The sequence below is a fragment of the Pseudorca crassidens genome, chromosome 16 (assembly GCF_039906515.1).
Source record: "Pseudorca crassidens isolate mPseCra1 chromosome 16, mPseCra1.hap1, whole genome shotgun sequence".
Lineage (NCBI taxonomy): Eukaryota > Metazoa > Chordata > Mammalia > Artiodactyla > Delphinidae > Pseudorca > Pseudorca crassidens.
In genome coordinates this window covers 58,907,907-58,925,370 of record NC_090311.1, presented here as the reverse complement: position 1 = coordinate 58,925,370, position 17,464 = coordinate 58,907,907, and the positions used below count along the sequence as shown (strand labels likewise).

The 17,464-nt window shown below is 50.1% G+C and overlaps 1 protein-coding gene across 20 annotated transcripts in view; it reads right to left on the bottom strand.

Moving 5' to 3' along the window:
• Positions 1-194: 194 nt before the first annotated feature.
• Positions 195-17,464, bottom strand: part of CAMK2G (calcium/calmodulin dependent protein kinase II gamma) — a 54,361-nt gene continuing 37,091 nt past the window's right edge. For 4 of the 20 annotated variants that reach the window (XM_067710485.1, XM_067710487.1, XM_067710501.1 and 1 more), the window contains 9 exons: positions 13,367-13,399; positions 11,168-11,236; positions 9,957-10,001; positions 8,435-8,483; positions 7,093-7,206; positions 4,998-5,073; positions 4,536-4,630; positions 2,817-3,061; positions 195-2,201 (listed from right to left, as the gene is read on the bottom strand). In XM_067710485.1, coding sequence (XP_067566586.1) covers positions 2,829-3,061; positions 4,536-4,630; positions 4,998-5,073; positions 7,093-7,206; positions 8,435-8,483; positions 9,957-10,001; positions 11,168-11,236; positions 13,367-13,399 — 714 coding nt within the window. In that variant the 3' untranslated portion in view covers positions 195-2,201; positions 2,817-2,828. Of the gene's footprint in view, positions 2,202-2,816; positions 3,062-4,527; positions 4,631-4,997; positions 5,074-7,092; positions 7,207-8,434; positions 8,484-9,956; positions 10,002-11,167; positions 11,237-13,366; positions 13,400-17,464 lie in introns of those variants that run through there. The other 16 variants (XM_067710488.1, XM_067710492.1, XM_067710486.1 and 13 more) reach the window with 9 other exon arrangements.

The window sequence follows — 17,464 nt, the reverse complement described above, 5'->3', positions numbered from 1 at the left end:
TCTTCCCCCTGCTCCAAACTCGCCTCAGCAGACCGGGCGACTAATTGGAGGCTGATGAGTTTATGAGGAAGTCTTATTCTAAAATGAGCCCAAAAGGGGTGGGAGAAGGTACATCTTCTCCACCTGAAGCCTTGTAACCCAGGCTGTTAAATCTAAGCCTCCGGCCATAAGCCTCCAACAGCAGTAACACAATGGAGTGTTTAAAGGTTATTTTATTAAATATCTTCAAGGTTTCATTGTAACAAAGCTATGAAGGGTCTACCAACATTCAGAACAAACACTATTTTTAAATTATTTCTATGTCATCATGCAAAAATTCTGCATCAAATGCCTTCTCATTTCCTGTTTAAAAGGTGATTTTTTTTTTAAGTCTATTGTCTATAGATGCTGACATTAGCCCCAGAAGAGGATTAAGAATGCTAAGAAGTGGGGCTGGAGCAGCCATATGAAGCTATGGGTCTTAATGAACTCTAAGACCATTTGTCTTCAAGCCAGCAAAACCAAACCCTGTGGTGAAGGTGTCTGCGTGCTGGTACTGCAGGCTGCAGGGCAGAAAAGGGTTAGGGCCCAGGGGCTGGGGCATGCAGGAGGTGCTCAGCGGAGCCTGGCTAAATCCAAGCACCAGCACCTGTGAGTCTGCTCTCTTCTCACCTGGCTCCAAGGTAAACCTGTAGCTTTGCCTCTTCTCCCAGCTCCTGTGACTCCTTAAGGCAGTCCAGGGAGCTGGGGCCCACCCATCTATCCCCCAGTAGTGCAGACATTTGTGCAGACAGGTCTGCACAGTTGTTTTGGGGGAAACCAAGGCCATGACCAATTGCTCCTCCATTATCTTCTCTGCTATCTGCTTAGAGTATAAATTTTTCCCTCCTGGAATGGAACTCCTTGAGCACAGAGAGGGACAATGAATGTAGGAGCCTTGGCTCTGGACATCTCTTTTGGGTACATGCAGGTGAGAGACAGGGTGATGCCCATGCAGATTGTCCAGCAGTTAAGTCTATACTTCAGTTGGTCAGTAAGGAGGTCTCTTTGTAGAGGATACCTCTTCTTGCCCGAGTAGTCAGGTCAATCTCAAAGACAGGAAAAGAGATGGGCGTGCAGCAAGGGAAGAGGAAGAAGGGAGGCAGCCCCGAGGGCAGCCTGAATGCATAGAAACAACCATCACTCAATCCCGCTGCCTCACTCTTCCCATCCCACAGGGGCACTTGGCAGAGGGCCCAGGTCCAGATGAGGGTCAGCACAGGGACCACCAGCATGAAAAGGCAAGACAAAGATGATCCAAATCAGCACGGAAACAGAACTGCCAAAGGCAGCAGGGGGAGCCCAGACCAAGGCCCGGCTCTCTCCTTGCTAAGTTATAAGAAAACAAACACAAAGCAAAGCGGCAACCCCTCCCACTTCCCAGCTGCAAGGATTGGGCCTCAATAGCAGGGCCCACGTGCATTGTGCATCCTATAGAAATGGATGAGTCAGTGAGTGCATGTCAGACTAACACGAGGTTTCTCATCAGCTTTGTAGCGGACACACTTCTGCAGCACCAATTCTCTTCCCGTCTATACTAAATGGTACAGTACAGCAATGTCCGGGCCCTGCTTCTCAGTCCTGAGCCCACTGTTTCTCAGCTGCCTCCACGGCAGGCTGGGAGCTCCGCGTTCTCTCCCAAGTAGGTCTGTTGGCCATGATGTTCTTCATCAGCCTCATTCTAGGCGTGTATACAAATTCTGAAGACGTCCATTCCTAGACCTGGGGCAGGTAGGCCACCTCAGGGGCTGTAATCACATCACAGCCCCCAAAGTTCTGTCAGAGTTCTTGCCTGGTCCCCTGAGTCCATGGAGGCCAGAGGCTAAGCTCACCTCTTCAGGGCTGGTAGGTGAGCCCATTGCTTGTGCCAGGATGGGCATCACACAAACTCCTGCCTTCTTGCTAGCCCAAGGGCTACTGGTGGTTTTAAAACGCATCACGGTATGGATCCCATTTTTTTTTTAAACGATCTTCTTTTCTTAAATGTAAAAAACACCTCGGTACAGCAGAGACAGACACGAAGGGCGGGCGGGAGGGCTGCATGCAGGGGCGTGCATTGGCTGCTGCCGCTTTGTAATTTAATTGTTTTAAACCTCAAACGAACAGGACTGCCGCTGTCACTCAGGCCCTCCAGAGCCACTGGCTGCGAAGGTTTGACCTCCGGCTGGGATCTCCTTATGCCCCTGTCAAACAGAACAGACGTGGTAACAGAACAGAGGACAATACCCACACAGAGGAGTTCCAGAGACTTAAACACACTACATACGTGGTCAAGTCTGCCTGAGAGGGTGGACGATGGGGGAGAAGCTAGTATTTAAACATAACACTGCCTCACATTTGCTTACTAAGTGCTTTACTTACAAGTATATTATTTAATCCTCACCACAACAAAGGAGGTAGCCACCGCTCCTTTTTTTTTTTTTTTTGGGCTGCACTGCAGCCATGTGGAATCTTAGTTCCCTAACCAGGGATCAAACTCGAGCCCTCTGCAGTGGAAGGGCGGAGTCTTAACCACTGGACCGCCAGGGAAGTCCCTCCTTCTTCCTTATTGACAGCTGAGGAAAATAAGGCTTAGGGAGGGGAAGTAACCTGTCCAAGGTCACCCAATTTGGAGTCAAGGAGCCAGACCCAAGTCTGTCTGACTTCAGAGCATGACTTATTACAACCACCACACTGTCCAGCCTTCACTACTCTTCTGGGATGGCCCGTGTATCCTCCCCCAATGCCACCTCTCAACCTCTTCTTCCTCCTCTGACCCCACTTGTCCCAGCCGCTCCCCAACCCCCCACCAGGTGCACCTGTGGCTGAGCTCACTGCAGCGGTGCGGCAGGGGCCCCTGAACAGTGATAGTGGACATTGAGCCACTTGCCATCCCGGCGGTGCCAGACCCGGGTCTCCTCTGACTGGCTGGTGCGAGGCCGGCCCTGCCCATCGATGTACTGGGTAAGGCGGATGTAGGCGATGCAAGCCGCGTCCTCTCCAATCACGTGGACGTGCGGGTTCAGGATGGTGGTGTGGATGGGCTTGCTGTTCTTGGACAGGACTGTAGGGGGCAGGGAAGGGTGGGGTAGGTAGGAGGGTGTCAGGCCTGGGGACTGGCATTTTCCTCCCAGCCTGCACTTCCCAAGTCTCACCCTCTCTCCAGTAACCATTCTGTGAGTCTCCAAGTCCCCATACACCTTCCAGAGGCTGGGAAACCCCATCAGATTAGTCTTGATTATTCAAAAGGAAGAGAAAGGTGTGGAACAATGATAATAGCAGCTACTGTTTTAATCAGACATTGTGCTGAGGGGTTTTACACGCATGAGCCATACTCCTTGGTCAATATTATTTTCTTCTTTGTAAGATAAGGAAATAGGCTCAAGGAGGTTAAGTAATTTGTCCAAATCACACAACATTTGAACTCAGGACTATCTTAACGAAAGCCTATGATGATCTTTCTACCCTAATAGGTGGGTTTAGATTTCATAAGGGTTGGCTTGTCCCTAATTAGGGTTACAGAGCAAAATCAAGAACTTAAAATATTCAAAATTGATTTCTGATTTTAAAAAGATCCAAAGTTAAAAAAAAAAAAAAAGTCACCAAAGCACCAAGCTCAGGATATTCCCAGGGTTCCCAGGTCCTCTGGGGGAAAACCAAGAGAAGATGGGTTGCCATTATCAGCAAACACTATGGATTGTGTTGCTTTTATTGAGATTCATATTTTACTTCAATTCAAATATTAGGGGCTACATGAGACCTTTTGGAGAGCTTCTATAAATTCTGGAATTGCTTCTGGCTGACAGAATTACCTAGATAACCTAGGGTTTATAACCAGCTAAGACATGGAGAGGATGGCAGTTAGTAGAGAAAATAGTGAGAAAATAAAATCCAGGGCAGGATCCTTTCCCAGGATAAAGTGGGAAAGATGAGAAAAAAATAAGAAGGGGGACGGTCTTACTGGAAAGAAAGATGGGAGGAGGAGATGAATCAGCTTCTTATCCTCTGGGACTTCCAGGAACTGTCCAGGGCATATACCCTGCCCCCCTGGCTCCCAGCCAGGACTCCTATCTCCCTCGTGGCTAGGAGGACCCTAGCCACAACTTCCGATCTCACAATCACCAACAGCGCCCTGTTACTTGCTTGCACATTCTTATCATGGTTTTAATTTCCTCTACTCTGAAACCTGCAGACACAGAGCTGAGATCATTTCAACCTAACCTCGCATGGTTTCCAATCGTCTTGGAACAAGGCGAGGCTTAAAGAAATACAGTGGCCTTGATTATGGCAACTGGCATTGGCACTGCCACGAGGCAGCTGCAGAATGGAGGGGCAGGCGGGGCTGTGGAGGCGGCCCTTTGAAGGTGCCAGTTGAAGACCATCCTCAGGGCCCAAGGGGGCAAGCACATAGACCAGGGTGCGGCAGGCAGGTCCAGTAAGGGAAAAGCGGGCAACTGGGAAGAGGAGAAGGTGAGCGGGGACAGAGGCAAGGGGGTGAGGGGCAGGCAGGAGTATCTCAGCAGCACGAACCCACTCACGATTCTCAAAGTAAAACTTATGGAAATCCATCCCTTCCACGAGGTTACCGAGGGCCTCAGGCTCAAAGGAAGTGAGGCCTGGATCACAAATCTTCCTGCAGGGGGAAAAAAAAAAGCAGCCCATCAGTCTTGTACGAGAATTACTCGTCTCTCTTCCCCATCAGTGGTGTCTGTCCCGCAGCAGGTTATCTGTGGGCTGGGCCTGACAACACGGCTGCGATCTTAGAGCCCTGCCTGCCAAGCCACTTAGCTCTGCCCTTTCAGCCCATGGCCCAGACACCACAGGCGGGCTCAATCACTGATGTCTACCTGGAAGGGCTCCCAGGCTAGGGGCCTGGTGTTTAACTCAGACACTGTGTGCAAGGCCCAGCCTTCTCTTTACCCCTGGTCCCAGCTGCTTTTTGGGAAGAGGGAAGGCCTCGAGAGATGACTTGGGTCTCAAGGAAATAAGTCTCTACTCACGTGTAGGCCTCAAAGTCCCCATTGTTGATGGCCTCAATTAGTTGTTCTGTGATCTTAATGATCTCCTGTTTTCGCACTGTGGGGGGAAAAATATAGCAATTTACCCGTGGGAGACTGGGAATATCCCAAGTGACGGAAAGCCCTCCCCAATCCTTCAGAGAATCCCCTGTGATCTCTCTGACAAAGACATCCCTGTCTTCTCTGTCTTTAAGGCCCTTTGCAGGAAGATGAGCCCACCTTTCTCTCCATTCCCCCTCTGTTGTCCATAGAGCTAACGACACCCCCCCCGCCCCCGCACAAAGCCCGCCTTATGATCCTCTGGCCTTTGCCTCCCTCTCCATCAACAACCAGGATGCAGAAAACACTCTTGTCTTTAACAGCTGAGGAGCCTGACACATTGTGAATATTCTGCCCTCAGTCTGTGTATCTGATCCCTAGCAGGTTTAGCCTCTCAAAGAACCATCTCCCGATAGGGCTGTTTCCACCACCCACTTGCTTCTCTCACCTGAAGGGGCTCAGTCAGGTCTCAGTTACCACCTCCCCACCCCCAGCCCTCACTTAGTGGTCCAGAACTTAGCCCTGGGCGACAGCCAGCCTGAGAGCAGAATCTAGCCAGGGATGAGGTCTCCAAAGGATGAACAGAGCCCTGGGATGGATGCTTAATTCTCTTCACCCTGCTCATCTCCTCCACAGGGCTTTTCTGGGATAAAGGATCTTGGAACTACAAACACTCTTTTTTAAATGGAGCCTCTCACCAGTGAGACAGTTCCGTTTACCCTGGACAAGCCTTGGAAAGGCTCTAAGTCTCATACCAGCTCTCAAGCCAGGACATGTCCCTCAGGAAAACCAAGACAAGCTTCAGACGGACAGGCAGGCAGAGTTGGTGCCCTCAGAGCGCCCCCAACCCCAATCCCAAGCCAAGGGACTGCTGGTAACATCCTGCTCTCCTAGGCAGCTCACTTACAGGGAGCGCCACTATTAGCAGAGGGTACCGCCAGGGTAAGGGAGGCCTCGTACTGAGCTCGGGCTAACCCTGACCGGAGCCCCAGGCTGGCCCAGGCCACAAGCCTTTCCTCACAGGAGCGAGAGGCTGCAAGACAAATGTGAGCATTAGGACAGCACAGCTAAGGGGCACCACTGGGAGAAGGCAGAGCAGCCAATGGTACAGCCAGGAGGGGGGCTCTACAGCCACCAGCACCACCATGGGGGCAGCTCTAGGTGCATAAACAGGAGGTGAGGGGAACCACAGAGCTCTATCCACTTTCTAGAGGCAAGCAGGTAGGCACACGTACACACACACACACACACACACACACACCCTCTCCAACCCCACCACACCCATCTGCAGGACCTGACTGGGGCCCTATGGGTGAAGAGGATCGTGTTTAGAAACTCTGAAAGGACAGACGGTAGGAGGGAAAGAAGCAGACAAAGGCATCCTCTACAAAAACACAACTAAAAATATAAATACAAGCTACCATTAACCCAGCAAAGCATCATACCCAGACATTCTACTATCCCATTTATTTTTCGTAATGCTATGAGGTAGGTGCCATTTTATCCCCACTTTACAGATAAGTAAACTGTAGCTCTGGGAGGTTAAGTTACTTTACACATTTTTGAAGGTAGTGTAGCTGGATTTAAACTCAGGCCTGTCTCACCCCAAGCTCTTAATATGATATTACGCTTAGCCTCAAGAAGCACCACATCCCGACATGGTTTCTTGACTATGGCAAATTTCACCCCCCCACCCCATGCCCACTACCCTGGACCTGACTTCTGACTCCACCTTTCTTCCCACTCGGTGCCAAGGCAAGGCCCACTGCACATCCCAGTGGCTTTCTACTCCTTCCCTCCTGCAACGATCTTCCACCCGCTCTTCATGTCTTTGGGCCCCAGTCTCAGGGCCCCTGCCTGGTCTTAACAGCACCTCCAATCAGCTCCCACACCCAGCAGAGGCTGAGCTCCTGAGGCTGACCAAACGGACAGCTGGGCTGGGCTGACAGCTCTGGGGAGGGGCTGGGGGGGGAATCCCCGAGGGGCTTCAGGACAAGCCAGGGAGACGGAAGCCAGAATGTGCCTCCCTCACACTTACTGGCTGAGGAGCAGAGAGAAGGCTGGGGCTGCATGCCTGCAGAGGGGGCTGTTCTGTCCCGGGAGCTCCGTCCTTCAGGCACCGAGCTGCCATTCCCAGTGCGGAGCGGGGCAGCTAGCCAGCCAGGGCAGGGCAGGGCAGGGCAAGGCAGAGCAGCCAAAACAAACAGAACAAGGCAGGTGAGCGAGCAAGCCGGACAGGACCCGAGCCCGTGGCACTGAGAGCCGGGGCAAGGCGATGCCTCGGGCTGCTGTGGACGCTGGACCACGTCCCACGCCGCCGCCTCTGCCACAGAGGCCTCCCAGCTGAGAGCCCCAGGAAGGGGCACAGACCTGGGTTTGTGGCTTCCAGAGGAGCCTGCGAACAGCCTGTACAAGTCCTGGGGAAGATGTTCTAGGGGGCAAGGCTACAAGATCAAGAGCCCAGCAGTGCAGGAGCCGCTTACCCTGCCAGCATCGCCAGAAGTGAACTGATCTGACCTCAATCCCAGCAGCCCTGGAAGCACTGTTCTTTACTGCCTTATACGTTTATGCTTTCTTTTTTCTTTTCCTTTTCCTTTTTTTTTTTGGTATTACCAGAGATTTGTTGCTCCCTTATCGCCGCTGGGCATGCTCTCTCAGCTCTGTCCTGTAACGTTCCTCCAACTTTTCTGAGGACCTGGCCTAAGGTCACTTACTGAAGGCATGGGAGCAATTCCAGGAGGCCAAACCAAAGAGCAGGACAGAGATTCCCAGCAGCCTGGCCTGCCATGCCTTCCCACACCCCCTGACACTCTGGCCAGGCCCAAACTTAAGCTGGTGGTCTGCACAGGACCACTGGGACAGGGCCAAATGTGGTTCTGACTCCGTCACTCATACCAAAGCTTTGTGATAAGAGTGACCAACCCACCCCGACGTGTCCAGGACTGTCCTAGTTTTAAAACCAAAAGTTCCACATCCTGGAAATCACTACAGTCCTGGGGAAATTGGAATGACTGGTCACCCTACTAATGGCTCATGACATCTATAGGCTGCTTCTGCAGGGACTCAAGATGTCCCTGTTCTGGGATATCGTATCGCAGCAGCAACAGGAACAGTTCTCTGAGCCCTGGGCCTCAGGAACAGCCCTCGTTTAGCTATCCTAGACTTGGGGTCAAAGAAGAGAAGCCACTTGCCCAGCCCAGCAACAAGAGACAGGGCCTCATATCTTGGCCCATGGAAAGTAGCTTTTATGCCAAACTTTCTCCTGGCGTATAAGGAGCCACCAATCTCAGTTCTGGGGGCAGACAAGGCAGGTGCCCCACTGGAGCCTAGGTACCTGGGACACTGCCGGGGCCCCTTCCCCACCAAGGGCTAGCACCTACCTTTGAGGTCCTCATCTTCTGTGGTGGTGTTGCAGCTCTCTGTGGAGCCCTGCAGGCCAAAAAGAACAAGTTTCTATAAATGAGGCCCTTGGAAACCAGAGGAGCCAAGCAGAACAAAAGCAAGAGCATGTGCTCCTACGGGAGCTGCAAGGAGGAATCAGAAGGCTCTATTTCCACCCTTGCCATCTGACTCCTATGAAACTCTGGATTCCCAAACACCATCCTGAGTCTTCCCCAAGTCAGTAAATGTACCACTTATCCAGTTGTTCAGGCTAAAACCTAGAGTCATCTTTTAGGTTTGATTTTTATGCTGATTCTTTTCTTTCTCTCTTTCCCTCATATCTTAATTATCTAATCTAAAACCAAATCTGTCAGTTCTACCTGCAAAATAAATTACGTGTCTTACCTCTTCTCCTCAAATGCACAGCTACAACCTCAGCCCAAGATGCCAACATCTGGCACCTGAAATACACAATAGCTGCCTGGTCTCCCTGCTTCCACACTTGCTTCCTCCCTAAAGTTCTTGCCCATAACACAGCCAGAGTGTAAATCAGATGCCATTACTCCCCTGCTAAGAGCCTCCAACAGCTTCTTATTGCTGCTGGAAAAAAAAATGCAAACTCCTATCAAGTCCTACAGAGCAGGTCCTGTCTGCTCCTCCAGCTTCACCACCCTCCTGCTACTCTCCCCCTTGCTCACCACACCCTTAGCTCTGATTTCTTCTGTCCTGTATATGTGCCAAGCCCCTGCCCTTGCATTCCCTCTGTCCAGGGCACTCTGCCTCAGAGTCTGCCTGGTTGTCTCCTTCCAGTCTTTTAGTTTTTAGTTCAAATATCACCTCCTGAGGGAGGCCCTTCCCCGACCACTTAACTAAAGGCCCTGTTCATTATCTATTTACTTTGCATCATTTCTTCATAGCACTTATCACTACTGGATTTTATCTTATTTATTTGGTTTTTGGTTTATTATCTGCCTCCCCTACACCTGTGGAGAGGGATTTAGTCTCGTCACCTCTGTAAACCAGAGCCGTGGATGGTTTTGGGCTCAATAAGTATTTACTAATGGTAGTGAAAATACGGAGACAAGGTTATTGAGGGCATAAAGGAGTGAGGCAATGGGGAATGACTGCTCTAGGGTCTGACTGCCTCTGTTTTTCTAGCTAATGTTTACTCTCATTTAAACTTCACATGGAAGAAGATTCTACTTTTATTATCCCCATTTTACAGATAAGGAAACTGAGGTGCAGCCTGGGAGAGTGACTGGTCCAGGGGTCCAGGGCCAGGATGCAAACTCAGGCCTGTCTGGCTCTAGAGCCTGAGCTCAGCATCACTAAGGTATGATGCCCTCCCTGGCAACAGAGTGATAAACAGGCATGTGCTACCCCCAGCCTAGACTCTGCAAATACCTTGGCCTTGAGGTGCAGCCTGCAGGCTGCCATCTGCAGGACGCTTAAACCCTGTGACCCAGCCCACCTGTTTCCTGCTGACCTGGAAAGCAGGAGACTGGTTCAGGAGCCACTTACCTTGATCCCATCTGTAGCGTTGTGGACCACAGTGGTTTGTGGCTCCTGTGAGGGAAGATGAAAATTACCCTCCTGACCTGGGGACAGACCTACAGCTCTTCCCTAAGGGACGCCAACCCTACCCCAGAACCCTCGTACATTGACCCTATGATGACCACTGAGGTCCGCTCGCCAGCCATGCTCACAAGACAAAATATCCTGGCTCAACTGGGTCCCAGGCAGCTGGAAGCCCCAGATTTAGGGGACAGCACTGGCTGGTAAGGAGGAGAGGCCTGGCACTTAATGGAAGCAGGTACTGGGGAAGCCGAGGACAAGGGCCCCTGTTCCTGAACCCTGCTGAATCTGAGTGTCCTTTCTCCCACGGGACAAGTACACTGGAGGAGCTGTAGGCTTGAGGGAACAGGCTGGGCCCTGACAACAGTGTTCATCAAGGGGAGTGCAGGAGGCAGGGATGCTGGGAGAGTGGACTAAGGTCTCCCAGAAAGACCCAGGATGGCCCTCAGCAAGCTGAGCCCAGAGAGCCGCCTGCTTCACCCACCCTGTGCCTCTCCCAGAGTTCCTGTCCCTACAGCCCCACAGCAGGCAGCTCCAGAGGCCACAGGAAGTAGGAGGGGCAGCACAATTCCCCCTCCCTCTCTCCCAGATACCCCCTGCTAACTCTAGTTAGTCACCAGCAGAGGGAGCTCTGAGAGCACACAGTGCCCCTGGCTGAGCCCCGACAGAACTCGGACAGCAATGGGGGCTCTCCAGGAACCCAGACACCTCAGCACCATCCAGAGGTGGGGGACCCCAGCCCCCCTTCCTATTCATTGCTTTGCAAAGGAGAGGCTGAGGCAGATTTTACAAGGAGGCCTCCAAGAACTGATGTACAGATCCCAAGAAAGCTCCTACCCTCTCCTTTTATAAGCAACTCACCTTCCCGGCCCCTGCAGCAGACCCACTGAGGGCCCAGCCTGGGGCTGGGAGGCTTAGCTGAGAGCCCTGATCACTCTCCCCCCGCCAAGAGCAAAGAAGCAGGAGCAGCAGTTCTGCCATGCAGGAAGGAACACGGCCAAGCACGACAGTGAGGGGGAAGGGGCCTATGGGGCAGTGCGCAAAGCAGCCTGCTCTATAGGGATGAGAAAGGAAAAGGGCCAAGGAGGCCTGGGAGGAAGCAGGAAGGAGGGGAGGCAGCCAGGGGCAGGGGCGGAGAAGCGGTAGTCAGGAGGTACCATGGCCGTCTGCAAGGGCGCGGGCTCTTGGGCTGGGCTTACGAGACTGTTTTTGTTGTTGCTCTGTGGCTGAGACAAGAAAACAGATGGTTTAGTTCCTCTAGAGTCACCAAAGCCGCCTGACTCCCAGACCTCCCTTGCACCGCCGGCCTGGCCCGGAGGAGCTAGGCCTGAGGTGGCCTCCATAACACTACGGGATGGGAGCAACGGTTGGAGAGATGATCAGAGGAGATTATTTGGAGGGACCCAGAGACCTAGCCCAGGAGGCATCCTCGAGGTGGGATGAGCCCGAAGACTTGTTTTAAAGCATCTCTCCAGAAATCTCTGCTGATGCCAGGTGCCATGTCACTGAACAATTATACTTCACACCCAAAGAAATTCAGGATCTTCTCACTTTATAGGGGGAAAGGAGTGTGGTTTATAAGAAAGCAGAGCAAAATTCAGAAACTCTGGGTCCCCTAACTGTGGGCAGTCCCCTGCTGCCCTTTCAACCTGCCACCTGCATATCCTTCCCCTTACAACACCAGACTGAAGCCTGATCTGAAAAGAAGAGGAACAAGGAGAGGAAGAAAACCTGGCCTAGGAGATGGTGTCCAGAGAGGAAAGGGGCGGAATTTGGATACAAAATGCATCCACTGACCCTAGGGAGTAGAGACAGGGCTGTGCTGTTGGCCTTTCTGCCTGATCAATCTTCGACCTGGTCAGCTGGGAATGAGGGCAGAGCTCCAAGGAGTAGCAGGTGAATCCAGAACCCAGTCCCCAGGAAAGAGTAGGTTGCCCAGCATGCCAACATTCCCAACAGCAGACCACTGGGATATCTCCTTGCCTTTCAAAATATTACACTGAGTGGCACAGCAAGGGAGGGTGGGGGGAGGATAACGAGGAAGGAAGGAGGCCGATCTCCAGGGCAGGGAGTCCTATTGATGCTCTCTGCCTCTTACAATCCCCTAACCAATACACTCAGTCTCACTGGGAGTGCCTGTGGAGTCGGTGGCCACTGAGGAGCAGCCTGATGCCTGCAAATTCTTCAACAAGCAGAGAGACAAATGTACAGCTACCATCTCTGTGCAGGGCGCAAATGAGGGCACACTGGCAGCTAGGATGTGCTTCTTCTCTCCTAAAACACATACAGAAAGCCATCCAGACTGTCCTACTTCTTCTTGCCTGGAGGCCTCTTTTATGGCCCCTTGGACCAGACCTGAAGCCGTAACTTGCTATCAATGGTTGAGATGTCCCCAAACCCAGGGCTAGGCATGGAACCTCAAGCCAGGCACCTAAGTGCTATCAGACTCCGCTGAATTCTGCAGGCTGGAGAAGGGGGGCCCCAGGAGTAGAAAGGATGTGGATCTAATTTCACATGAACTCTGCTCTCTTCCATATTCCCCCAGAAAAGAGCAGACCCCTCCTAGCTCAGCTGCTGATATGGACCTGTTTGGGGCTGATTGGACAAAGCTATTCTATTTGCAAAGCCCAGCTGAGACAGGGGGCAAGGGGGCAAGGACTGCAGGGTGTCCGTAAAAACTGCCATATCTGCAGAGGGCTGGGATGTCACCCAGGTGGCCCCACTTCTGGCTTTAATAGATGGTTTCATAAGGATTCAGGCTGCTGTGTTCCCCTGGGTGTCCTGTGTCCTATGAGAAAGAATATGCGCTCTCTGCAGCCTTTCAGCTGTTGCTCCTGCGGGCAGGGTGGGAAGGACGAAACACCAGACACAGCGTGCTAATGGGCACTTGCACAGGGGAAAAGGCCAGGAGAGTGAGGCTCAGAGCTGAGAGCCTACAACCGGCTCCTCCGCACACCACACAGAAGTCCGCTGGCTGACAGTCTGTAGGAAACGGCTGCTTGTGCCCGGTGAGCAGGGTCTCTCCTCCTGAGCGACCGTGAGTGAGGGTCTCCCCTTGTGCTTGCCACCTGGCCCCGAATCCCTACCAGCTTCACATCCTGCCCTGGGCTGCTGGGGGCAGTCCAAGTGCTGCAGCAGGGAATGCCATACCACACATTCCAGTGCCCGTTTCTTAGGCCGCTGGGCCACCTCGGGCAATGGCTCCCGCCTGGCAGGACAGGCCACACCTGCCCGCACAGCACAGACATGCAGTGAGGATGAGTGAAGCACACGCACATGGCAGAATGGGTTTGCGTGGCTGGCAGGCGGGCGCAGGCAGCATGGAGCGGGCGGATGGGTGGGCAGGCAAGGCTCACCATTAGGTGCACGCTGGAACTCGACTTCCTTTTCTGGACACACCACAGCAAAAGGGAAAGAGAAGGGGAAAGAGGAGGTAAGAAGAGAAGCACAGAGACGCTGCAGGTTAGTGCACCAGCATGGGCTCTGCCTCAGGAGAAAAGAGCAGAAGGAGGAGACCTGGAGTCCAGCACCAGAAGGGTTAAAACAGCATCTAGACAGACAGGCACACACACCCCTCCAGACCCTGGGAGAGGAAGAACTCCTCTGCTGTCAGGTTCATAAACACAGATTGAGGATATTCTGAGGTGTCTCAGATTTGCTCAGAGAAACCTCTTAAAAGGAGATTAAATCACAAGTCTATGAGAGTAAGTAACATTTTGCTGCAAATTTATAGGTTTGGGCTTATCTAGCTCACCTACAGGATTATTTATTTTCTTTCATTACTAGGTCTGCCTGAAATTCGAGTGAGCAGCTATCAGGTAAAGAGCAAAAGCTACTCTAGGTCATCCTGAGCTTTAACAACATTTGACTTCTGAACCTACACTTTTTTTCACTGGACTCCCAAAACTCCTTTTCAGAGAAAGATGTTGAACTTTTGAAAATCATCTGACAAATATTAAATTTTGGCATTCATTTCTTTGTTGGTATGGCCATGCTCATTTATAAGATTTCAATGTTTTATTGCATTTTGTAATTAGGGGGCAATGGAAAAGCAGGCGTGCTGGTGATTAAAAGTGCAGTGATCTTATGGACACAAAGATGTAAACCACGGGGAATGCTGAAAGCAGGGATGCCTTAGTCTCAATTAGAAGCTCAAACGCTTTATGTTCAGACATGAAACAAGAGCAGAAAAATAAAGACCACACGGAACACTGAAAATATATCTTGGAAGACTGTGTCTAAAAGGTGAAAGGTAATTGAGGATTTTATCATTAGCTCGCTGGGAGATAGAAGTCCCCTAGGAACATGTCTGTGTGTCTTTACTCGCATATTCATCTAACGATAGCCAACAAATGATTACTGAGGGCTATTCTAGGCATACTGAACACAGATAAATGTTCCTGCCCTCAAGAAGCTGACACTCTACTTGAGAAGACATTTTTGAGAATGTATTCTATTCAAAAGAAGGGGACTACAAGTATTTAAAAGAATGGTCCACAATTTAGAAATAGGTCTAAAGAAAAAGAAAGCCTAAATATAATAAGGCCTCTTGCTTTAGCCTTTTTTTTTTAAAAAATAAATTTATTTATTTATTTTTGGCTGTGTTGGGCCTTTGTTGCTATGCGCGGGCTTTCTCTAGGTGCGTCGAGCGGGGGCTGCTTTTTGTTGCGGCGCGGGCTTCTCATTGTGGTGGCTTCTGTTGCTGAGGAGCACAGGCTCTAGGCGTGCGGACTTCAGTAGTTGTGGCACGCGGGCTCAGTAGTTGTTGCTCACGGGCTCTAGAGCGCAGGCTCAGTAGTTGTGGCGCACGGGCTTAGTTGCTCCGCGGCATGTGGGATCTTCCTGGACCAGGGCTCGAACCCGTGTCCCCTGCATTGGCAGGCGGATTCTTAACCACTGTGCCACCAGGGAAGTCCTAGCCTTTCATATATACCCACATATGAGATTTTACTTCCAAATTATCCAAAAAAAGGGAGTTGCTTTACATTCATATATATACTTCTCCCTTTATCCAACCAGAGTGGTAACACTTTGAAGGAAGGTCCTATCTTATTTGTCTTGGTAATCTCCATGGTTCCTAGCAAAATGTCTAAAAGTCAGCATACGATCAACAAATGTTTGCCAAGTTCAACTGGGTTTGTTCACTCTAGTTTTTCCCCAGGCTGAAGCAGAGCACAGGTTTCTAACTTGCCTGGAATTACAGCACTGAAAACTCTGCAGGGGCACAGACCAGGGCCAGTCTTGGAGTCAAAAGGCCATGCAGGTTGCTTTCACCCAGACCTTGCCTTAGGCAGGGTACTTTCTGCTGTCTGCTTCAACTAATGGGGAGTAAGTTCCCAACTTGCTCCCAGCTGCCTCTCTTACTTAAACTGCCCTGCATGAAAACTTGAGATAATCCTTTCTACTCATGGGTTAGTTTCTACCAGGTGAGCAGGCTTCTTTCAATTTCTTTCTCCATCCCTTCAGGGTTTTGCCCTCAGCCATGCATAGCTGGCCTCCTCCTCTGGCAGCCTGCAGCACTGTTTAATTACCAGATCATTTTAAACAACCATACTTCACTTATGTTTAAAAATTAAATATTAAAAATTTTAAACCAGAAAAAGGTTCAAGCCTCCTTTCCACACTTAAACAAATATTCAAACGGTACTTAAGGAAAATAATAGCATCTCTCTCTTCCTTTTGTTTTTCCTCCCTTCCTCCCTCCCTTCCTTCTTTCCTTTCTTCCTTCTTTTCCTTATTTCTCTCTCCTTTTCTTTGCTTCCTCGCTCTTTCTTTTAAGATTGGATGGTCATTCTGGCCTGGGACTAGTGGAATGCACAAGTTGTCCTCAATTAGGGGCCCCTCAAGTCTTGTCCTCTTAAGTGGCTCTCACTCCTCCAGAGACCCTGGGTCACTGGCATCTTCAAAGAAACCTAGCCAGAACCTGAAGTCCCCAAATTCAACTGCACAAGGTAGACTCACTGCTCAAACCAATGCTACTATCCGAGCATCTGTGAAAGCTTCTGAACAGCAAGAAAGAAATCTCCCTATGGACTTTAAGCAGCAGAAACTGGGGAGGGGGTGTGGTGGGCTGGGAAAGGAGGATGGGGTCTAAAAGAAAGATCCAGGATGTGACAGATCAGGATCTTCTGAGAGGCCTCACAGGCCTCCCTCATAACACAGGTTATCACCTTGACTTTCAAGAAGGCCCAGAAAAGCAAAACCCCGCATACCTTGCCTTGTCTTTTCCTTCCTTCCCCTTTTGCAGTACTTTCATCCAACCACGTTGTTCATTATTATATACTTGTTCCTGATTATAAAAGGACTGCAGCCACATTACAAGCAATTTGGAAAAGAGAAAAGAGGGGAAAAAAACACCCATAATCCTATCACTGTTACCAGTCTTTTGTGTATGCAATTTAAACATATCGTTGTAAGCTCTATACAAGTTTATGCCTTACTTTCTTTTAATGTCTTACTTAAAAAATAAATAGTATCTTAATTTTTATTCTGATTATCAAAGTAATACACGGTCTAGGTGAAAAATGTAGAAAATACAGAAAAATGTATGAAATAAAAGTTTCCCAAATTCCCATCACCCAGTGAAGTTACTATTAACACTTCAGTGGGTTTTCTCCCAGTTCTTTTTCTATTCACATATCATACACTGAATATAATCTAGAAGTACTTTTTTTTTTTTTTTTTTTTGCGGTACGCGGGCCTCTCACTGCTGTGGCCTCTCCCGTTGCGGAGCACAGGCTCTGGACGCGCAGGCTCAGTGGCCATGGCTCACGGGCCCAGCCGCTCCGTGGCATGTGGGATCTTCCCGGACAGCGGCACGAACCCGCGTCCCCTGCATAGGCAGGCGGACTCTCAACCACTGCGCCACCAGGGAAGCCCAGTACTTTTTTTTAAACAAAATTTAGACAGTACTGTATGTACTGCTTTATATCCCACTTTTTCCACTTGAAACATTTCTGTTATTATATAGTCATAAAAATTAATAACTTTGTAATGGTCGATTAGATTTCCCATAATTATTTAGTCATTATCCTTTGGGCTTTTGATGTTTCCCATCTTCTCATGGTTATAAGTAATGTCATGTTGAACATCTTTCTGCTTTCAGTTTTTCCATATTTTGAGGGATTCCTTTAGGACAAATTCCCAGAAGTAGAACTAAAAGGTAAAACAGGAAAATCTTTGTGTATTTTGACACACAGGCTGCTTTAGGAGGGGTCATTCCGACTTCCACCACCATCACAACTTAAGAGTCAAGAGATGGCACCTCGTTTCCACCTGCCTCTCTCTGATACCAGTGAGGCTAAACATCCACATTTGTTAACTCATTCTACTTCCTCTTTTCAGATTGTCAGTTCATCTTCTTTGACCATTTATCTGCTGGATTTTAGGGGGTATTCTTATTTATTAGAGAAAGCTCTTTTGTATAAAAATATTAACTCACCCCATCACATCTG